Source organism: Felis catus, chromosome B2 (genome assembly GCF_018350175.1).
Source record: "Felis catus isolate Fca126 chromosome B2, F.catus_Fca126_mat1.0, whole genome shotgun sequence".
Classification (NCBI taxonomy): Eukaryota; Metazoa; Chordata; class Mammalia; order Carnivora; family Felidae; genus Felis; species Felis catus.
Genome location: NC_058372.1, coordinates 128630249 through 128654287, shown reverse-complemented (window position 1 = coordinate 128654287; position 24039 = coordinate 128630249). Strand labels below are relative to the sequence as shown.

The following is a 24039-nucleotide window of genomic DNA, read 5'->3' as shown; positions in this document are numbered from 1 at the left end:
CCCCTACCATATATTAAGGGGACTGCATGGATCATTACAAGTGAAGTGACTTTCAAGAAAGTATGAGTCACCTTTCTTAGCATCACACTAGAAGGTCAAGAGGCCCAGATAACTGAGCGATCAGCCTTCTAAACAATTCTTGAGATATAAACATGGCACAGATGGCAGTTTCTTGGCTCCATGCGCTGATATCCTCTTGACAGTATGGTCATCAGCAAACCCAAAATAAGTTTGAACTCTACTACCGGGGCATGAATATGAAACAAAAATAGGTTCTCTGGGACAGGCCAAGTGCTACTGAAACGTTCCACTGTTGTGGCCAGCGATTCCTCCGCGTGCACCTGCTGCTTCCCCGCTGCCAGGACCAGAATACTGTACTTGAACTGAGAGTGGAAGGAGCTCAGGCACTTTCTAGTCCTTCAAACTTCCCAGACAAAGTACTTGTGTTACAGCTGGTCGTTGAGGCCTCGTTTGAACCCCTGGAACAATTAGCAATGAATGCGAAAGAAAACTGGATCCACACTTCACCTCCTTCTATAAGGAGTCTCTTATACGGTATCAGTAGAAGCCGAAGTTAATCAGCTTTAGTCCACTTCTAAGAAGAAGCTTTACTGATCAGTGGGAAATTCTTGGGAATTCAGTAAAACGGATTAGAGCACAAAGGCTGTTGCAGAGAAATTTACCATGAAGGAGGCCAAAGAGAAAAGTCACTTATCTACAGATTGGTCTATAGAGGCCATTTACATGATCTCAAACATCCACTGTTGAAGGAAGGAAGGAGGAAATACACGAATACATCCTTAAAGTCTTTAGCTTCAACAGGAAAGGATCCTATGAAAGTGTTTCCTTTAAAAGCTAATCTAATAGTACTCATACCAAATACCAATTGGGAAAAAGAAATTTAACTCTGTTTTGGGCTCTATTACTTTGCCTCCAGATTTGCTTTGTTATGATTTGCTTTCCCATCACTTCTTTCCCTGGGAATACGTGCTGCGAGGTCATATGTAGACGTATTTCCAGTTGTGATTTCTCCTTCCAAACACACAAAGCGCGAGAACAAGCTGTGTGCTCTGGGTGCTAGCTGGCTTTGTCTCTGATGGTCCCCACACAGAGAGAGACTGTCTCATTTTGACAAGGCCCTTGTCTTCCCACCCTCCGGGTCTAGGAGATCCCAAGTCCTTATGTGCTTTCCTGGCTGACCTCCCTCAGCCACACCCTCAAATGCAGCAATGCTCAGTGAAGCACAGACCCCTCTGGAACGTTGGAGTAACTTCTGTTCCAGGGTACAGTTAGTCTCCAGTATCCATTCCTGGAACCATGACCCAGATGTCTCTACTTGTAATTATGAGGCTATGAGCACCATTGCATTTTTCACTCTGTACATTATGCTCATAGCACCTTAAAACCAGAATCTGCATTTAGAGCGTTCCTAAAACACACATCACTGCCTTTTTTCACAGCCTTCAACTATATTTACCTATCCATTTAAGGTAAATAAAAATATCCATATTTACCTACATTTAAGTCCTTAATTATCTCTTCTGACTGAGTAAATAACGTGAGAATAAAAACCCAGCTCTCATGGTGCCCATGTGATTTGACGCCCGCCTTTCTCTCTGACCTCCACTTGTACCACATTCTCTCTGGCTCCCTAGGCTCTGACTGGCAATTCATTCCTAAAACTCATTAAACTCTTTCCTGCCTCAGGGTCTTTGCATTTCCTACTCTTAATGCCAGGAATTCTCTTACCCCATTTTCACCTGGCTGGATTCTCTGTCCCTTCAGGCCTTGGGGGAGACCTTGCCATTGACTCCACTGCACGTTATTTTCCATCACAGACCCTGAGAGAAAGTAAGCTGTTGTTGTTGTTCACTTGTTCATTATCTGGCTCTTTAAGAGGAGGTGAAGTGTCAAAAAACAGGAACTTGTCTGTCTTGTTTGCAGCCTTTTCCCCACTGCCTCGCACATAGCATGTTTGTGATGAAACTTCCTGGAGTAAATGAATAAAGATGTGTTGCTGCTTCCTGTATGTCTGTCAGGCTCTACATCTCCCATAGGGGAAAGTACCCTTTCAAGCCTTCAATTTGCTTCCTAATGACCTAAAATTCCTTTTTTATGTTCTCCGTGTTTTTTGTCCTCCTGTCTGTGTGGAAGAGAAGCCCTTCTTTCCAGGGTCATTCTTCCAGCCCATCTCTTCTCAGACTTTCTACCTGCTGGCCCCTCCTTCACCTGTATTAATCTTCTATCACCCTGAAATAATCCTTCTCTGGACTTCTGGATCACGATGGAAGTACTAAATGCTCTCGTTCCCCAAATCAACCAAACACAAGGAGAATGAGAAACAAAGTGAAGCCAATGCAGTAGGAAACACTGATGATCCAAATATCAGTCTTTTCGACAGGTTGCTAAGAATTGGGAAAATTGAGCCGGGACGAGACAAGACTCTGATGGAAGAAACAAGATCCAAGGGTTCTCTGGTCGAGCGAGCAGAACAGAGAGATCGCTACAGGTGGCATACTCTAAGGGACACTGAATGACCCTTGCTGGGAACAGGAGGAGGTCTGAGATGCATGGGAGCACCAGGGAGACGTTCTGATCCCTGCGTGGCTTCAGGTGTCAGCAGTGGTGATGCTAAATGTGGGAACAGGCCAGCGTATCATCTCTGGAGAAGCAGGATGTGGGGATGTTAGGTAAACAAGAAAGGATCTGCGGTGGCCAGCCTGCACGCTCACCTGACCAACACAAAGCTTCCCGTCACCATATAAAATGGTTGTGATCAAAACGAGTCAAGGAGAGAGAGAAGAGTGTAGCCACTCTCCAGAGGAGGTGGTGGTGGAAAGTAGGCAGAAATTCAAGCTGCCCTAGCTCACTTCTGTCCTTGCACAAAGAGCTGGCTCAGAAAGAACACACCCATTTGAGGATGAGTAATCATAAGAAAAGAAATAGCATGGAATGTATTCATAAATACCACAAACGGGAGAGAGAGAGAGAGAGAAGGGGGACTATGACCTCCCCCGGCAAAAGGCACCTGAACAAGACAAACCGGAAAAGCTATTAATTAATGATCAAATGATTCTCCATTAAAGAAAAGAGGTCAAAGATGAAAATTTGAGATTAAATAAAGAAGACAGACAAGATAAGAGGGGAGAGTTTAAGAAATAAAGTATAAAAATATAAAGCCACATAAAGCTGAAAGTCACATTATAAGCAGCAAAAGGAAAACCTGCCTTTGGTTAAGATGGTTGGGGGTCAGCTTTCTGCAGTGCTGTGGACTAGATACACCGAAAAACCCTCCCACTGGGAAACACTAGGTGCTAAATAAATTACAACAAATATACCTTCAAATGTATTGCTGAGCAGACAAGAAAGGAAGGGAAGTCACTGGGAGTTAGTGGGGGGGAAAAAGACCCATATGGACAAGAACAGAACAGAGACAAAACCAGAACAGTAGCAAACACAGAAACTGGGGCTGCCCTGGGGGCCAATGGCCCTACTAGAATCAGAGTGCTCCCTGCATGGTGGCCACGGGCATGGATGAGCCGGGCCTCGGGCCCACGCAGATTGGTGGAGCGGGCCCTGAGGGGTCAGAGCTTCAGTGAAAGGGCAGGCTAGAGAAAGTGCCTTCATCAGGCTGGATATATTGCTTTCTAGTCCGAATTGCTAAGATTTTTTTTAAAGTCAAAAACATTTCATTTCACTGAATTTTGTGCCACGCCGAGATCGCCATTTTTCGTCCTTCATCTTTGATTCATGTAAGCTGAGTGTGGTTATTCACAACGACTGCAAAGTCAGAGAACAGCTTTTATGCCCATATCAGGTAACTGTGGTGGATACTGTAGTGCCTCTCCCTGATCCCCTCTTCAGGGTCCATGCGTCCAGCCCCCAGATGTTGGGAATATTGGTTTTTGGCCACTCTTGAGCTGCATCCCCCTCATTGGGAACCGCCTTGCGCAAAGTCAGGCCCCTTCCCCAGGGGAAGTCTGAATCCAATGACTGACTGATGCAAGGAAACAAGCCCCCAGCCCTTCTGTCTCCATTCAGGGAAACTCTAAGGTCCCAGGATGCCTGTTACGACTGCAGTGTGGGCCATCCTCCCCTTCTACCCGCTACTGTCTTCCTCACTTCAGAACAGGTGTTTCTCCCAAGAACCCCCTTCTGCATGTGCTCTCCAACCCTGAGCCTGTTCATAGGAAGCCCAATCTAAGACCATGCCATGCGTGGATAACACAACAGACAGACATATTTAAGCATGAAAACATTCTTAATACATCACTATAGAGAAATGCATAAAAAGTAAAAATTATTTGTAATCTCGCCCTGTATAGACAGTCATTGTCAAAAGGATACGTAATCCCTTAAAAGGTCTTTTCCTATGCATGTAAAGTGCATTCCATTAATTATTTTAGAAAATTAGATCATACTTTGATTAGTCTCCTGCAATTTTTTTTAAGTTTATTTAGAGAGAGAGGGGCAGAGAGGTTGGGAAAGAGAGAGGGAGAGAGAGAATTCCAAGAAGGCCCTGTTCTGTCAGGACAGAGCCCAGTGTGGAGCTCACAAATCATGAGGCCATGACCTGAGCTGAAACCAAGAGTCAGACACTTAACTGGCTGAGCCACCCTCGTGCTCCTATCTTCTGTGGTTTTTTAACTTAAGAAAGTTTTAAGGTGATATCCCAGTTTTCTTAAGCACTTCATAGTGCCACACTGTATGATTATGCACTATAATTACTCAAGCACTCACTAATGCATATGTATATTCATTACAAATAGTACAATTTCCAATAATGCTGCAATGCTTTGTGATGTGTGTGTTTTCATGCACCCAAATCATGAGTACCTCAGAGAAATAAGTCACTAGAAGTGAAGCTCCTGGATCCGAGGTCACCATTGCCTTTTGAGCTGACTTTCACAAAGGCTCCTCTGTCATTCCCTGCTCCCAGTGCCTACTGCCTTTACCCCGGTTCCAGGCCACGCTGTCCCTGTCCTGGACTATTGCCGTAGCCCCTTGGCTAGAGCCACTGGCATCAGTTTCCTTTAAATTCTATCCATGCTTTATCTTGGCCTCAGAGTTATCTTACTAAAAACATTTAAGAACTTCTCAGTTTAAAACTTCCAATGGCTCCCCCTTGCTTGCAGAATAAAATAAAAACTCCCTTTGTGATCTGGTCCCAAATTCTCTTTCCAGTTCCCTTCCAGCTTCTTCCAGGAACCCAGTCAACAGAATATGTATAGTTTCCCAAACTTACCACATATTTCCAAGTATCCATTCCTTTCTGCTTTTTGTAATAGCAGTTTGAAATGCACTACATTTTTTTCCAAAATCCAAGCTCTATCAAATGTTAGATATCAGTTGTGCAGCTGTCCCCACCACCTAAAAAAAACCCTACAATTTCTCGTCAAAAGTAATTACTTTTTTCCCTGACCCACTTCAGGCCTCTGCTTATAACATGAGCCCATTTAACTATCTCCTATGTGTCCTTTCACTTGCTGGCCCCTCTAAGCTGCTGAAGGCTCCGTCTGCTCTCCAGGCCCCTCATCCGCTGCCCCGTCTGCCTGGAATGCCTCCCACCACCCCTCCCCGCTCATCCTTACCATGTAGAAGGGATCAGAAATAGCATAAGCTCCAAGAAGCCTCCCCTGAGTTGTCCCTTTTTCTAGCATGTGCTCTCATAGCCCGTTATGTTCTTCCTTCATAAAGCTAGGCATAATCGTGATGAAATAAGTGACTGTGTAATTACTGGTTTCTCTTCCCAGTGGGATGTGAACTTGATGAGAGAGCAAGGACCAGTTGATTTCCTCTCTGTTGCATCCTCACATCTCCCTTGGCACGTTCTATGTTTATTTCCTGGCTCTTTATTTTGAAATAATCAAAGACTCGCAAGAAGTTGAAAAATAATACAGAGAGTTCCTGTGTATCCTTCACCCAGCTTTCCCCAAGGATAACATCTTACACAAGTATGGTACATTTTCAAACCAGAAAACTGACATTGGCACAGTACTATTAACGAAACTATAGACCTACAGACCTATTCAGATTTCACCAGTTTTTCCAGCCACTCATTTTTTGAGGGGTGTATTGTACCATGCAATTTTACCACATGGACACATTTCTGGAACCTCTACCGCAATCAGGATTCGGAAGAGTTCCATTACCACAAAGTCCCTAATGCTACCCCCTTAAGAGTCACACCCTTCCCCAACCTTGACCCCAGCCACCTATGGATCTGTTCTCTGTCAATATATTTTAACATTTTGAGAATATTATATATTCTGGCTTATACCTTTTTAGTTTCTACTATGTATAGGTCAGGGGCTTCACAAGCAAAATATTATTTAAGAGTTACAACTACCCTGAGGCAGCTACTATTATTTTTATGGTTTTATGGATGAAGAAATTAGCTTCAGAGAATTTTAGTAACTTTTCCAGGGTCAAAAAGTGGCCAAGCCAGAATGTGAGGCCAGACAATGAAGACCCCAGAGACAATGCTTTTAACCTTTCTTAATACTTATTACACATAATAGCATACTCCTTTGAAGGAATTAATAGTTGAATGAATGAATGATTAAATGTCAAAGACAATTTCATTTCTAAGTCCACTAGCAAGGCCTGCATACAGCAGGAATTCAATGAATGTTTGGTCGAGTAAAATGTTTGGTTAATCATTCTAGAAAAATCAAAAGAAAAAGAAAGATGGTGACATGTGGAGAAAAATCTCCAAGCTGCTCTTCTGGATCAGCCATGACATACAAAGCCATAGGACAGTAGCATGGGATGCAGAACAAATCAGGAGAATCATTCTTGTCTTCGCTAGTAATAAATGCATTAGTGGAATCTCAAGCATCTCAACAACAATTACTTGGCCAAGTACGTCTTCCCTCTGGCAAATTCATATTCACAGGATAGAGAAGTAGACTATTTGCTGGTCTTAACTGATATTCAGGTCTTGTCTTGCACCTTGGAGCCATGCACCCTTCTTCCTTCCTCAAAGCTTACTTAATAAGCTCCCGTCTAATTACTCTCATGTCATCTTTGGGATGTGAGTCTTCCCCCAGAATACCAGCTTATGGGGCGGGGTGCCTCTGACCTGACATCCTCAGACTCTTTCGCCCAGGGTCATGCCCTGTGTCATCCCTGTGCCTCCAGGCTGAAACCACACCAATCAGTCCACATTCTTCTGGTTCTGTCTCTTTTCAGTTCTCAGGCATCTCTGTTTGATCTGTTTCAACAATGACTGAAACATGGAAATGGAAATGATCACTTTTTCGTTCACTTCTATTTCCCATTAAGTGAACCCAAATTGCCCGGGGATGACTTCCGGTGGTAGCAGCCTTCTTTTGAAAGTGTTTTTCATACTGCATTGAGAGTGTCCTGGCGGTGGGGGGCCTGGTTAGGAAGGTGGTATGCACTGTGAGGGGGTAGGGTGTAAGGGAAGATGAGCCCCTAAGGGGGAAACTGTCTGTTCTACTTTCTGGTCACCCATCAATGGATGAAATAGGGGAAAAGAACTACTAAGGTCCAACTGATATGATAAGCAAGAATCAGGAATAGTTGAGACTCAGATGGGCAACTACAAAGATTATAGCCAACTGCACAGATGGGATGAAAAAGACAATCAAGTACTCCAGTAAAATGCATAGTAATGGAGCTGGAGCTGATAAACACATGGAAACAGTTGATGTTCTTTATCTCCACAATGGTAGAGGTTAACCCTGAGGTATCTGGCACAACCACTTCTTGAAAAGAAACTTCAAGGTGAGGTAACTTCTATTATTGAGACACTGATATAAAGGAGATTCAGTAGGAGCCACAGGTGAGCCCATTCTCTAGATAAGACATGTGTAAAAAGGGAATTAGAACTTACTTATATATCCAGCTGGTGGAATAAATGCTCTGAACTTACTCTCCCAATGAAAACTGCCACCATCAAAAAAAAAAAAAAAAAAAAAGCTTCATAACATATTCAGGTGACAATGTATTGTTTCTCTTTCATCCTTTCAATGTTTCTTTCTGCAAATACCAGACAACAGGCATACATCCACACATATAAATTCCCATATGTTCATTTGTGTATGTGTGTCTCCCTTTCTTAAATATACATATCATACTATATAACCTTGGTTTTGTTGTTTCATAACATACCCAGGAAGCATGAAGCACCTTTCAAAATAAACCACTATGTCACAAAAAGTAATGAAACTGTAGATGTCAAAATAAAGTGAGTGAGAATCCCAAGACAGCAGCAAGCACAGAGGCCAGCTGTCCTCCAGAAGTATCTGTCAAACCACAGTGACCCTGAGCTTATCTCTTGATGCCCTGTGGAATTCAGGAGATAGGAGATAAAGACTGCCCAAGGTGGGGGACCCACTCCTCTGCCTAAAGCTGGTACCCCAGAGGGTTACTCCTTCAGTGAAAGGGTGACCCTCAACTCAGCAGAGAACAGGGTAATAAGAAAACATGCCTTGGGGCGCCTGGGTGGCTCAGTTGGTTGAGTGACCGACTTCAGCTTAGGTCAAGATCTCACAGTTTGTGAGTTTGAGCCCCGCGTCAGGCTCTGTGCTGACAGCTCAGAGTCTGGAGCCTGCTTCGGATTCTGTGTCTCCCTCTCTCTCTGCCCCTCCCACACTCATGCTCTGTCTCTCTCTGCCTCAGAAATAAACATTTAAAAAAAAAGAAAAGAAAAAATGCCTGCTAGAATCTTAGCTCTGTATTGAGAAGAAAGAGAAAGAAAAATTACCCTGAAAATTCATAACCATAAAATAGCCATCAGAACCTTAAGATGGCAATCATGTAGGTTTGTGGACTGATATGGGCTTTTGGGAAGATGTAGCGATCTGAAACATGTGTTCTTTTTAAGTTCATTAGGAATATCAAAATATGCCACCATTTAAACCAAAAAGTAAGTTCAAAAAATTTCAGAGTATTGGCATCTCACTGATCATAGCTTCTGGTCAAAATGCAGTTGAGTCTGAAATCAATAATAGACACATAAAAATGCGTATATATTTGGAAATATGAAAACATACTTTAAAAACTTAGGGATAGAACACAAAATCAGAATGGACTGTAGCAAATATTATAGACAAACAGTAATAAAAATGGCAGATACAATTCTTGTGGGATGTAGTTAACGTGTTAACTGAGGGAAATTTGGAGGCTTCTATACTTATAGGAGAAAAGAAAAATGCATAAAAATTAATGAGTGAGGTATACATCTTCATAAGGCAGCAAAGAATAGCCAGATGATTAATGAAATAGAAAACAAACATACAAGAAAGGATCAGTGAAGCACCTTTACAGGTGCAGGGGGACCTGATAAAATGTGGCAATCATTCTTGATAAGAATTCTCAGCAAATAATAATAAGAATACTCCTTGTTAGGGAGTATGGCACCCCAGACCATGCTCAGATTCTCCTGGGTGGAGGGGATCAATGCATCTTGGCACACCTGTATTTCATCGCAGCATCCCGTTTAGGAAGTTTGTTTGTTTGTTTGTTTTTTCCTGGAGAATCTCTTACACATGTGGAACAGGAGAATGTACAAGAATGTTCAGGGCAGTATTGCCCAGAACTGCTAAAAAATTGGAAACAAACTGAATATTCATTAATAATAACACAGATAACTTTATCTGGTGAAAATTTTAAGGACATGGAAGATCTTATAAGAGATCATTTTTTTCCTCTTTTGTGCAAATTTCAACCCTCTGGTTCAGTGGTTACTGATTCTCACCAGAAAATGTGTATCCACCACCTACACAATTTCCAGGTGAACTGTGTTGGAAATTGTGGGTGAGCGGACTCATTTCTAACTTATGACATAAACCCCACCAACAGTACATTATTTTCCCCTGAAGCCTTTTACCAATATTTGACTCTTTCCCTCTACCTTCTGCTGCCTTCATGAACCATAAGAGCTCCTTCTGGGATTTTGGATGGCACCTCCAAACATACTCTTGGAATTTCAAGAACTTGTAGCCTCTAACCTTTCGAATGAGTGTTTGCGATGGGGCAGCATACTACTTTGTTAAAAGATGCTCTCATCTCACAGGACATTCTCTGTGATATGAGGCCATTTTTAGGGCAAATGCAAAGAAACTGATGCTGTTTATGTGTCATCCAGCTAAACACTGTTCTAGATACTCTGTGTCTTTCATTGTCCTTCACAATAACCCAAGTGAGTTAGGTGTTGTTGAGCCCACTCTTCATGTTAGACAACCAAGATTTTGGGAATCTATGAAATCTGCATTAGAAAGTGGTGGATCCAGAATTAAAATCCAGGTCTGTCTCCAAGGCTCATGCTCTTTTGACGACATCTGATCACCTTATACCTCACACAGGTGAGATCACCACATAAGGTGGGTCATTTTTGCATTCTCATAACTAACCTTCCTTTTATTGATTCAAAGTTTTAAATTGATCCATTTTAAAATTCTTTTTTTCAAGTTTATTTATTTATCTTGAGAGAGAGAGAGCAGAGGAGGGACACAGAGAGAAAGAGCATCCCAAGCAGGCTCCATGCTGTCAGCGCAGAGCCTGATGTGGGGTTCGAACTCACGAGATGTGAGATCATGACCTGAGCTGAAATCAAGAGTTGGGCACTTAAGTGAGCCACCCAGGCGCCCCTAAATCTATCCATTTTAAATTGAATTCCACTCCAAATAAATTGAGCAAGAGGCCTTTCCCTCTGTCAAGTGACATCAAATGATATAGGTAAACATATCCGTAAACCTCGCACAAGACTATTTTTATTATGTTAGAGAAACACTGCTAATCAATTAGCATTGATAGCAATTTATTTTTCAAAGAACTATTCAGACCTCTTGTCATCATAAAATCACTGAATAATCAAACTCTTGCTCTCTGTATCTCTCTTGCTTTTTTAATAAAAGGGAACTGTAGTCTGTTATTAGATGCGATTACATTAAAATGAATATCCACAAGGCAGCTATAAGTACACAGGAGAGACATCCAGCTACAACTTAAAGTTACCACCTGAGAATAAAATTAAGAAAAATCTAATTTAATAGAAGTTAATTAAGTAATTAGAACATCCTTTTGTAGAAGCATCCTGTGTTAGGTGGCTATGGATCAACGACGGCTTATACTCAGTGCCTTGGGTATAGTATCACAATGGCCTGACCAGAATACTATTATAACAGTGGAATTTGAAGCCTGATTAAATTACAGGCTGCCCAAGAAGCATATGTGAACAAGGGTAAAGTGATCATCATAGTGGGTTCGGTTTATGGGTATAAAAGAGCAAGAATGGGTCTCCAGCTTTGTATGGAGGACAGGCACAACTCTGGCCACCCAAGATAGCATTCCAGTCTACCCAGCAAGTCAGTCCCTCTGGTGCAAAAGGACACATCAGACTGTAGTAATTTGACCAGCTGCAACTAATATCATCCAATTACTGTGTCTTGCTTTGAATTTGAGTTCACCTAGAAATCTGGCTGCCCTTTGTCTTCTGCAAATTGTTCTGGTTTGGAGAGAGTTTATGCAGATTCTAGTCTGACAATTTTTCTTGGTAATTATAAATTACTCGATCATCTTTCTGGGCTAAACTTTAGTCTGCAAACAATTAGTTAGCATGAATTCATTTACTGAGAGAAGGATTACCTTAAATAGACTGACAAAATTGTGTGTCTGGGTCTTTGGTCCTGGGCTACAGTGACCTTTGAGTACAGTCCTAGCATACTGGGACACCCACAAATGGCCGCTTCACTCTCTCTGAATTGCTATGGAGATAGGAGAGGAAAATGGCTAAGGTTTCCTGTGTTTTGTTTAGTTTAGATTGTACGCACAAACCAAGTAGGAAAATACGTGACATTTCTGTGCAGTTTGCAATGCGGAAAGAACTTTTAGAAAGGTTGGTGCATTTGCGTTTTAGCATCAGATGAACTAGGTATCAATCTTATCTCTTCCTCTATGAACAATTTAAGTTTTAAATATGGAGCATAAACATCTGTAAATGATAATACATTTGCAAATGAGAATACATGTGAGATTTTCTTATTATGAAAGTAATAAATGTTCATTGTGGAAATTTGTGTGGACTTTTGTTTTTGCCCTTTACACTATTCTATGATGATCTATGCTGTGTAAATAAAGTGCAAGGAGTCAACAAACAAAAGTTCATCTTTGGAACCAAAATGGCTCTAAGAGGCATATATGCAGCCTGAGCGTCAGCCCTCGGTCTGACCAACAGCACATCAGGAGTTTGTTCTGGCATTTCATCCACCTGAATTTTTTGTCATCTGCTTAAGCCCCTCTAGAATTGCTGATCAATTATGGATTTTTGCTTTTTTTTTTTTTTTTTTTTTGGTTGAGGACCACTTCTTGTCAATTAAGAGCCAGGAGGTTATAGTAAACTAATTACTTTGATGATCAGCCCTTCAAGAAGGTGTCAAATAGGGGAGAAACATGTGTTCTGATGCTGACCTGCAAAAGTAGCCAGGAGAACTGAAGAAAATCTACTTCCTGTGGATGATTCTTTTTCCCTAGTGCTTTCTTTCTTTTTCCTTCCTCATTCCCGGTTTTTGCTGGAGACTCTTCAAGCACAAAGCATTCATCAAACATTACTGACCAGGTCCATTATGGCCGGTAGGGCTGAACAAAGCAAGAACCTATGGCCGGAGGGTGTGGCAACATCTTGCCTGCCCTCAGGGAGCCCGTTCTGTGCTGGTATCACAGCCTCGGGGATGACTAAGCTTCCTACTGCCTCTTGCTTTTGTAAGATCCCCTTTGAGAGTAAGTAAAATTGCGTGAGAGCATTTAACATAGTGACCGGTGCGTGGCACTCAATAAATTTTCCAGAAAGCCTTTTGAAGATTTCTCCCTATTTTCCTAGCTTGCCTGGCTTTGCAAGATAAAATGTACAAACAAGTTATTCTGTGTATCCTGCAACAAAATAGAGAAGACACTTATCCAAGAAGGCAAGATTATTAACAGGCAGCCTCGGCTGAACGATGCTGAGGCCCAGGAGACTGGATCACATTGATGAACTGATTTGACTTAGACCACCTCAAATCCTTGTTGAAAGCAGGTAGAGGTACAAATTGTAAATTTAAAAAGAAAAGCAGATTTGACTGAAAACCCTCTCTTGATAAAGCAGAACAAAATGGCTTTCAGGAATTCTTAGTAGAATATTTGCTGGGTAGGCACAGTTCATTTGTTAGGATACCCATATAGAATGTGCTGGATCATTTCTTGCCAAAAATATTGTGTAGCTACGAACTGTGCTTTCTTGGAAGCCCAGAGATGATTTACAGATGACACTGGATACATTTGGTAACCATTTCTAAAAACATAGCTAATTATGTCGATAAAACCTGACTTTCACATATTAAAAACAAGCACATTGGATAAGTGTGGTAGCTTAAATCTGTACTCAGCGGCTGAAACAAGAAGACAAGGCAGGAAAGATGTTATTGTTTGGGCCCAAATCTGTACTTTGCAAACTGGCCTGTAAAACTATATAAAACCATTGATCCATGGTGTGAAATAATACATGAAACGGGAACAATAATATGCACAAATGAACAGCTTTTGTTCAATAGCCTCAAGGAAAATGATAAACAGTGGCTTTTGATCCAGATTCTGCATAACTCCCTTTCTTATTCTGATGCATTCTCCTAAATTAGAAATTGTGGTCAGAGCTTATGTACATAGCTAAAAATACCTATTAGGCAAATCATGAAAAGCAAAGTTAGGTCTGGCTTGTCAAAAAGTTTAGAGCACTTGCTAAGAGCAAGCACCCCATTTGTCAGAGTCGGGGTTGAAGTCCTGGTTGCACCACTGACTAACCGTGGACCTCAGGCAAGCAACTGTAAACGGGAAACCCCATCTGTAAAACTGTAAAATACAAGCATCTTCTGTGAAGTAGGAATGATGGTAATTTCTACCTTTGGGGGCTATGAGGATTCAATACACAATTAAAGTAAAGCCCTTAGCACTGTGTCTGTCCCCCAGTAGCATGCAGCATAAGTTGGTGCTCATTATGAGATTTCTTCCAGCCTCTTGAGTTGTTTGTGGGTTTTGCCTCTATGGGAAGGAAGATGATGAGAAGTGTCAGTAGGTGCAAATGTAACTGCTCTTTCACAGGCTGGAAACAAAAAAGAAAGGCAATAGCAAACGCCTCTGGGTATGTGTCTTCTTTAAAACTCTAAGGTAATCGCAGCAGGAAGGAGGTACAGGTAGCGTTTCTGAATATTCAGACAAAAATGTTACTATATTAATGAATCTAGGGGCTGTTTTTCTTTGTTCACTCCATGCTAATTTTGACAGCATCCCCACGGCATGTGCGTGCTTGTATTATTTTCCGGGCATGGGAGTGCTGAGGCTTCTTCCTGTTTAGTTATTTGTGCTTGTGTGAACTAGGTCATTCTTTTGTATTTTTAAAATTTTTTATTTTTTTAAATTTATTTTTCAGAGAGACAGAGACAGAGCGCGAGCAGGGGAGGGGCAGAGAGAGAGGGAGACACAGAATCCGAGGCAGGCTCCAGGCTCTGAGCTGTCAGCACAGAGCCCGATGGGGGGCTCCAACTCACAAACTGCGAGATCGTGACCTGAGCCAAACTCGGACACTCAACCCACTGAGCCACCCAGGCGCCCCCCCCCCCCCAGTGTAGATTTTTAAGGTGAAGAGAGGGGACAGGTCTTCCTTCAGATTAAGTGGCAAGGTGATCCAAACAAATGGGCACAGCAAGCTCATCCCCATTCATGCCATCCCACGTGGGCACGCCACCACGTATTTTCCGAATCTTCTCATTTTACACCCCTCCCCCGTCTCCCACTGGTGAATGATGAACAGAGTGGCAGGGCACCCAGAGGTGCACAAAAGCAGATTGGGAAGGAAGAACTCCTTCTTGTTCCTTCTGGGACACGCTCCCTTCATGTTCCTCCCGTCCACCAAACTGGCAGTGCAGACCGACACCCAGTGTGTGTGTGTGTTCCTTTGTGTGAATGGAGCACAGACGTAACCTACAGAATAAGGGACATTCTGAAGAGGGAAACCACTTGGGAGTTGCTCTTCGGAGGAGTGTGGGAGACAGTGAGTGGGGCCACAGGGCTACCTGTGAGCTATGGCTCCACGCAAACTCTCCCCTCATTGACCCCCAGCTCCTCGTCTTCCCACTTTCCCACCTGTCCCCTGACATATGCCCCGAAGTCAGAATTATGCCTCACCTCTTGTTCCTAAGAGAGCTAGAAAAAGGCATGATGAATGAAAGTCCTATCCAGGACTGGCTATTTGCGGTAAGATAAGCGAATCGTTAGCATGGTCATCGCACAGGCACAACTAAAAGTTAATAAACCTTGAGTGGGTGGAAAGTCCACTAGCTCCTTCCTTGGGGGGAAATGTTCCTTCTGATGTCGGCTGATGTGACACAGCACATTTTGATCCAGCTAAAACAGGTAAGAGTTACCTCAAAACGCCCACAGGGACTGTAGTAATTTCAGAACACCCACACAGCAAATCGTTGTTTCTTTTTCTACAAAGAGGGAGATGGGTTTGGGGTAGAGGGATGAGGGAGAAAGGTAAGACAGAAAGAGATCAGGAGGAAGAATGATATGCAGAGAAGGAAGAAGAAAAATGAATGGTGTCCCTTTCTCCTTTTCTTTTTAAATCAGCATCTAATATTGAAACTTGTTCCTGGTTCTCGAAACAAGGGCCTACAAAGAGTCTGATTTGCCGGGGGGGGGGGGTGTCTTATTTTTGAGAATAGGAATTGTATGCCTATTTTATACGCATCACATTATTAATGTTACCAGAGATCAATTCTACCTTTTCTCAATCACATACTTCCAATATATTTTTTACTTATGGATATAAATATGGAAAAAAGGTATTTTCATTTCCTGAGATACTTTTGTGGCCCTTTGGCCCAGAGAGAGTGGGAACTTGGTGAAATGACACCCAGTGCATGATCATTCTCTACAATTTCTACGGGACTATTAAAGGAAGATTTTACTCATTGAACATGGTTTTCTGCATATATGGGTTGCTGGTCTGATGTAGGGCCACCTCGTACAAATCTATGGACTTTCAGAAACTGAACAGAAACGATTTAGTCAATTGTGTAACATATGGGACTTCCTTTGAGAACAACTTCTTCAAATATCAGATTTTGATAGTCGTTTATAATAATACTAATGAGAATGTACAAAAAATGGTGCTGGCAGAGAATGAATGGGAAAAAAAAATGCTTTTCTTGACTAAGACAGAAAATGTCCATGATTAGTCTCATCAGTTTGACTGTATCTATTTTTCATAAAAACATACATAGATGAACAACAAATTACTTAAAATCCTGTCGGTTTTTACTTAGTTTACATTTCATAGCCATTCTCAATATTTGTTACTTATCATGTTTCTTGAAACTCCTGGTTTTGTTTGGGCAGCAATGTGCCCGACCTATAAAGATCAATCTGAATTAGTTTAAGCCCGCATGGTAAGTGAATTCCCTTCTTCTACCTGCTTTCCCAGCCTCCCATGCCACTGGTTCCACCCATGTGACTGTTCTAACCAACAAAACTTATGGGGAGGTCTGCTGACGGGGCCTATAGGAAATATTCATTAGTCTGATGAAGAGACAAACATATGCAGAGAGCTCCCTCAAGAGCTTCTTCCACATCCTGCCTTGAACATGGCTCCGAAGGAGGTGATGTTTGGGGCTTTGCCAACCCTCTTGAGACTGTAGGTGGCAAGTCCAAGGACAAAAAGCCAATGCTCTGGAGATAAAAAAGTGAACAATAAAAAATGCTTAAGTCTCAAATGATAACACTGAGCAATGTCATCCCGAAACTACCTGCTTACAGGTTTCTACTTTTGTGAGATATTAAATATCTTTATTGCTTAAGCCACAACTGGATGGATGGATGTTCACTCAATAAATACTGAATTATTTAGGCATCACTCCTGATGGTTGGGTTACAGCAGTAAATCAAACACACAACCTCCCTGGCCTCATAAGGTATGTACCAAGTCAGAGGAGACATATGCTACAGAAATGAAAGGATACACATATAATGTGCCAGGTAGTGGTAATCATTATGGAGACTATAAAGCAAGGCAAAGAGACTGAGAGTAATGGAAGGCTAATTACATTGATTATTCATGGAAGCTTTTCTGAGAGGTAATCATTTGAACAGAGACTTGAATGAATTGAAAGAGTAAGCCAGGTGGAGAGCTGTGGGTATTCCGTTACTTGCAGCTGAAAGCATCATTAACTCATACATCCAATAAGTCTGTAGTCATTCTTCAAAACAGAGCTCCGATATCATCATTTCTGGGAAGACTTCCAGGACCTCCCACTCACTAAAATCAATCCCTTCCTCTTCTGGACTACTTCTGCACCTCAGAGCCATGCACTCTTATACACACCAGGCCTTCTTTTAATTTACTTGTTGATATAGCTTATAAAGTCACCTTCTGTAGGCTGTGAGACTCTTGAAGGACAAGATCCATCCTTCCTGCTATCTTGGCTCTTAGCACTATCTGCTTACCTAGTAAGCTCCATTACCCACAAATCATTATTGACTTGACTAGAACTGCTGTCTTTTGAATGTTCTGGATATAAATGTGTGGTTTCCACTGTAGTGTGATTACAAGTGGGCACCTATAGAAAATATTGTTAAAGAGTGATTATTTTTTGTGTGGAAGAAATTTATCTTGCAAGCATTGAGAAAGCTGGCTGCTGTGAGTTGGCATGAATGTGTACAAATCAAATAGGTCACTTAGGCAGAAAAATCTTTGGTTTCCACTGAGGAGAAAAAATATATCTAAGATGGTTGAGAAGCAACCTGGTTCCCTCTCATACATCTGTCTAATCACATCATGTCCTTGGTCTTTGGAAAAGGTAATCCAAAAAATGAGGTAAGACCACTCACCTAGGTTAGGTGATTATAGTCTCCTGAGTATTTCTCCTGGTAGGGGAGGGAAAACTTAATCTTGTTTATTGATCTTTTTTTTTTTTTAATTTTTTTTAACGTTTATTTATTTTTGAGACAGAGAGAGACAGAGCATGAATGGGGGAGGGTCAGAGAGAGGGAGACACAGAATCTGAAACAGGCTCCGGGCTCTGAGCTGTCAGCACAGGGGCCTGATGCGGGGCTCGAACTCACGGACCGCGAGATCGTGACCTGAGCCGAAGACGGCGCTCAACCGACTGAGCCACCCAGGCGCCCCTCTTGTTTATTGATCTTGAATGAATCCTCATCTGTGAATCTTCCCTCTTTGGAAACCCAACTCACACTCATTTCAGTGCAGGGAGAAGGCACATGGTTTCCTCAACTCCAAATGAACTGGGTTTTACCATAAAATATGACCTAGCAGATATTATATTTTTAACTTCAAAGGTGAGGAGAAAGGAAAAGGGCATTTGAAGAAACGTAAAACATCAATGAAGTCTTGAAAAAAACAAAACAAAACAGGAAAGAGTTTGGTTTTAGGTACCTGTGTGAAAATTTAATAAAGAGAGGATCAGCGGATATTAAGTGTATTTTTATATTAAATCCAGAGTTTGTAGAATAAAGTAAATAATGCGCTTTAAAAATTTTTTCCCTTAATATCAAAACAGAAGAAAAGGCATTGGCTTCATACAGTCTCAAATAGAATCAAATTCCCTTCCTATGTTACACTAACAGATATTAATATTAGTAATTAATATTAATTGTTTGCTTTCCATGTAAGCCAATCTCTTACTTGAAAATCAGAAAGGCAAACAATGTTTTTTAAATTGTAGGGATATGATGATCTAAATTTGTATGCTTCACAAAATTTTTCTGAAGAATGGCTCAGAGTTAGCTAGTATGTCAATAAATAAAGACTCACTTTTTGAAAATAACTGCTAGATACTTTTTCCTTAAGTTTGCATTTGAGATTTCAAATTATGTTTTCCATATTCCGTAAGGGAGCAGGTACCACACAGTCCCCATCACAAGCAAAAACAAGTTTTAAAGGAGTCTAGACTAGGTTGGTACATATAAAATCTTCACCAAGTCTTTACAAGAATATACTTATAACACCAGAAATGGTTACTGAACAAGTAACTGAGACTAAACTCAGGTAAAAAGCCCAAATTCTAGAAGAACGTATCTTGGCACATGCTGGTTTGCTTGGGGATACCCTGGATGCCCATCCCTGGTTAGAACAACCCAAATTTCTAGGCCCTGCTTGGACCCACTCCCCCTCTATACAGACAGGGACATCCTCATCTTTACCCATCAACCAGTCAAGGTCAGTTTAGTGACAGCCTACCTTCTGTCAAGTGACAGAAGGGACAAAGAGGTACTGGGGAGGTGGTGAGATTTGATTCCATGTCCCATAGAAGCTAAGAAGCTGCAAATAAATGGGATGCACGCACCTGAATGAATGGGAAATGTATGATGGTTCTTTGCCATTAAATGGGCTGCTTTGGATAAAAGTTGGAGACACACTTAGAATTTTTGAGAGAAACCATTTCATACCCGTCATACTCATTTTGTTGCTCCTCTTCCTCTTTATCTTTTTGTTTGCTTGTTTGTATGTTTGTTTGGTTGGTTGGTTGGTTGGTTGGTTGGTTGGTTGGTTGAAAGCCTTAGCCTATTCTCTTAACTAGAAGAGTATCTGCAGCACGAAAGTCAACAAACTCACAGGAGACAAAAGACATTCTTGGTTTGATTGCTCCTAATAAACTTCAGTGCTTCCAGACCACATAATGTCATAGAGTTATTTGTAATGCTTCTTTAAAAGGGTGACAGGGTTCAGAAATAAACTGCACATGGTAAGAAGAGCCTCCCATGGGTTATCCCTGCAAAATGAGTTGCAAGGCTTTGGGAGTGGTGGTGGTTTCCGGCCATTAGCGTTACTAATCAAGGCCAGCTTTGCATTTATGGGAATCTGCACAAATCAGGATGATACAGGCTAGGCTCACTCAAGCAACTGCCTAATTTCTTCAAGGTTATGCTCAAACAAAACTTTACGCCAACTATCTTTGATTGGAATGCTTCATTATTTTTATATATCCGAGAGAAAGAGTCCATGAAGTAGATGCATTAGGTCCATGGGTCACAAAAATCGTATTTATTGCTTCATGCCCACATCAAGCAATTACTGTCAGCTCTCAATTAACCTCGTTATTGGAGGAAGCATTAGTGGAGACAATACGAGTCCTAGATAACCTACCCATGTCTTTCTTGCTGCCACAGTTGCAGTTGAGGTGAGAGAGAGAGAAGGAAAGAGAGATAATGGGAGCAACAGGAAAAGCTTGGGGCTAAGAAGTCTCTTCAGGAAAATCAGAGTAGAGGGTGCCACTCTGCCCCCTTATCATGCCCCTTGCCTTTCTGCCCTGCATCGGGAAGCAAAAATAACTTTACTTTCTCTGCAAACTTCTGGCTGACAAACAAAAGGTGGGGGCCCGAAGGAGCCACGAGGGAGTGGAATTCTGTGAGGCTGGCAATCACCTGGCAGCCAGAGCCTGGAGGCCTCGGGGGACCACAGGCAGGTTCTAAGCCGAGGCTGAGCACCTTGCTGCCTAGAAGCTCGAGCCATGCCCAAGGCTCTCCAGGCACAGGTGAGTGCTTGGGTGCTTTGCCCTTTAGGATTCTGTGTCAGTCAATATGGCAAAAGGTGTTTAATTACAAATGTTATCATTAATTGTTTTCATACATGATAAGCATTGTCACACTATAGATGCCTACGGGTATAAGGACATGTCCGTCAATCAGGTTCCAGGCATTAGTGCTGTTCCCATCCTTCCGATGAAATGAACCCACTGGGCTGGGCACCTCCCTCCCAGGCCAGGAGCCACAGGAAGAGTAAAGATGACACCTTTTCAAGTGATTCCTAGTGGCGCTGCTCCAGGGAGGGTTCACATTTTAACAAGGGAGAAAAGTTCAGTGATAAAACCACACTGAGGGGCGCCTGGGTGGCGCAGTCGGTTAAGCGTCCGACTTCAGCCAGGTCACGATCTCGCGGTCCGTGAGTTCGAGCCCCGCGTCAGGCTCTGGGCTGATGGCTCAGAGCCTGGAGCCTGTTTCCGATTCTGTGTCTCCTTCTCTCTCTGCCCCTCCCCCGTTCATGCTCTGTCTCTCTCTGTCCCAAAAATAAATAAACGTTGAAAAAAAAAATTAAAAAAAAAAAACACACTGAAATTCCAGACCCTACTGAGCAAACGGGGTATGGGAGAGACACAGAGGGGGCAAGGGAAAACCTGTCAAGACACAGCAAAGGTAAGGGCACACTGGAAAGGAAAGCTGGGAAACAAAGTTGGGGAAAGAAAGGTGAAAAACCATAAAATTTTGTTTTAATGAAAAAAACCCAGTTTGCATTAAAATGCAAATAAAGAGACAAATTCAGGTCCTTTGTAAATATGACTTTGCTATAAAATTAGTGGAGTCTGGGAAACAGCTAGTTACCAGGGTTTGGTTTTTCTTTTTGTGTTTTTTTCCTCAGGATGCATTTCTGTGTATTAGTTTGAGAAACCGGGAAACTGGATGCAAAAACTCAAATGATAGAGTAAGAAACAGTGGGAAACATCTGGAGATTTCTGGAGAACATTGCCCAAAACTCTTCCTAATACCAGAGAGACAGAGAGAGAGAGAGAAAGGGAGGGAGAGACAGAGGGAAATATAACAGACAGACTTCAAAAGTTCAGTTAAGAGAAAAGGCTAGTGGCTCTAAAAAGGAAAGTGACTCATATATTAACAGGGAAGATTATAAAAAATGTAAAAAATGGACTATAAAATATCAGCAAAAAATAAGAGCTAAAAAAATAAGTGAAGCTGTTCATCTGATTCATTATTCTTCTGTGAAGCTTCCCACCTGGGAAAGGTGTATACAAATGCAACGGAATGTGATATGACTTCTCAGTTTAAAAGGAGGTGTGAAATTAAAGGTATTATTACTTCTCTTCCCTTTTTCAAAACACGGAGAAAACCACAAAGTTAGTGAAAACAGAGGAACACAGCAAATGTAACCAAACAAATAAGCAAGCACAAAGTCTCCCATTCTTGTCACAAACCATGAAGCATACGCGACTAACTTCAGGAAGGACACTGAAAGCTGAGAAACATCTCAAGTCCTAAGCAGGTGCAAAAAGTTTCTGGCCAAAGTAATGTCAAAAATGTCTAAAGGGCATATGCAATGTGCCTTTGATGAGAGTGGCAAGAGGCACAATTTAAGCCCCAGAAACACAGTTGGGCACCACACAACGGAGGGAGAGAGGCAGAGCTAAGAGAAAATGTTAATACTGTATTCCTATTTACTTTTGTATTGTGTTACTGTGTTCCTCTTAGCCAAGGAAGACTTCCAGAGGTAATGACATACCTAGAGAAATTCCAAGGGAACAATCCAGTAAAAAGAAACAAAACAATACACAGACTTGGATATTCCAGATAATTCTTTCATGCACCGAGTACAAATCTTTATACTTTGTGCCAATGGAAATTTTCTCTTAGATGACTATTCTGATAGAAAGCATTTGAATTTTCTGTGTCAAGTCCAAAGAAGGAAATACTAAACAATAGGTAAGGCATCTAATTCTGTCGGGTTAAGTAACAGAATTTGAGAGATTTCTGAGATGGTTTCAATCTGAGCACCCATTTAGGTTTTCAAAGGAAAAAGATGAGGGAACGAGCAGAGGAGTATGACCAGATTATAATAATCTCCTTGTGTTGTTGTCAAATGAAAGGTCTGAATTTGAATTAGGTAACACACTCTTCCTTATTTTCACAATTTGCGATCTGTAAGAGTTTTCTCCCTCTTTTCATGCCTCTCCACAGGTTACAATCTATAGAATCTCAAGGGGCCCTGGCCTTTTAAAGAAACACGGTTTATGTATAGACAATGGACGATTAACAGACCTGTGAAGGAAGTCAAGCAATGGAGGGCATCTAACTGAAAATAATGAAAATCAATGAAGCCAGAACAGACCCAAACATTAAGCAGCATGTACTTAAATGATATTAGCTAATGGCACAGTTGGGTGAACGAAGCAGTATGAGCTAATGTTGACTTTCTCTCTCAAGTTCAAAAACACTAGAATGGTCATAGACCCAAGGACCATACATTTCAAATTTGGGCTGCTAGAGAAGCTGTTATGGGTTGAACTGTGTCTCCCTAGAATTTATATGTTTAAGTCCTAACCCCTAGTACCTCAGAAGTGACTATATTTGGAGGAATGGCCTTTAGAGAGGCAATTAAGATCAAATGAGGTCATTGATGGGCTCTACTCTGGTCTGGCTGATGTCCTTATAGGAAGAGGAGGTTAGGACATGGATACACAGGTGAGGACACAGAGAGAGGAGGCCATGTACAAGCCAAGGAGAGAGGTCTCAGGAAAAAAAAAAAGTCAACACTGTGAACACCTTGATTTCAGACTTCTAGTCTTTAGAATTGTGAGAAAATAAATTCTGTTGGTTAAGCGCCACCCTCTCCCCCCGCCCCCCCCCCCCAGTCTGTGGTGCTTTGTAATGGCAGCCCTAAGCAGACTAATACAGACACCTGCTAGAGCCCTTTTTTTTTCTCTTAGAAGTGAGCCCTTTTTTTTTCTCTTAGAAGTCTGAAATAAGACCCTTTAAGTTTCTTTTATGGTTAAATGCATTGTACATCATACTCACAACCCCGACAGGAAAGGCCAGTACGGCTAACATCCAGTCCCGGAGCGAGATAAGCTTCTTGAGCTGCCTTTCTTGTTCTTGGTTCCCACTTCCTCTAGTCAGAAGACTGGAAAGATCAGTCAGCACGCAAATACCAAAAAACACAGCCTGGATGACCTGGAGGGAGACAACAGCTCGTGTTAGTCCATAAGATCTAAAGAGACCCCAGCTGTAGGACAGCAAACAAGCTACAACTTTGCAACATGACACAGGATAAGAGATGATCAGAAGCGTATTTACAGAGCTGGCCCTACAAATAAAAAAAGAATAAGATATTTGCAACTTGCTATCATAGGTGAGAAAATTCATCCTAAAAACACTGCTTCTGTTTTTGCTCACCTTGGGACAAATGCAAACTCTGCATGCACGTACATGTCTAAAGAGGCCCAATACAAAGCCGTGTCA

At 41.8% G+C, this 24039-nt stretch overlaps 1 protein-coding gene across 18 annotated transcripts in view; it reads right to left on the bottom strand.

Moving 5' to 3' along the window:
* Nucleotides 1-24039, bottom strand: part of AIG1 (androgen induced 1) — a 248097-nt gene that overhangs the window by 161026 nt on the left and 63032 nt on the right. For 17 of the 18 annotated variants that reach the window (XM_045058128.1, XM_019831327.3, XM_045058131.1 and 14 more), the window contains exon 2: nucleotides 23596-23751. In XM_045058128.1, coding sequence (XP_044914063.1) covers nucleotides 23596-23751 — 156 coding nt within the window. Of the gene's footprint in view, nucleotides 1-23595; nucleotides 23752-24039 lie in introns of those variants that run through there. The other variant, XR_006598351.1, reaches the window with a different exon arrangement.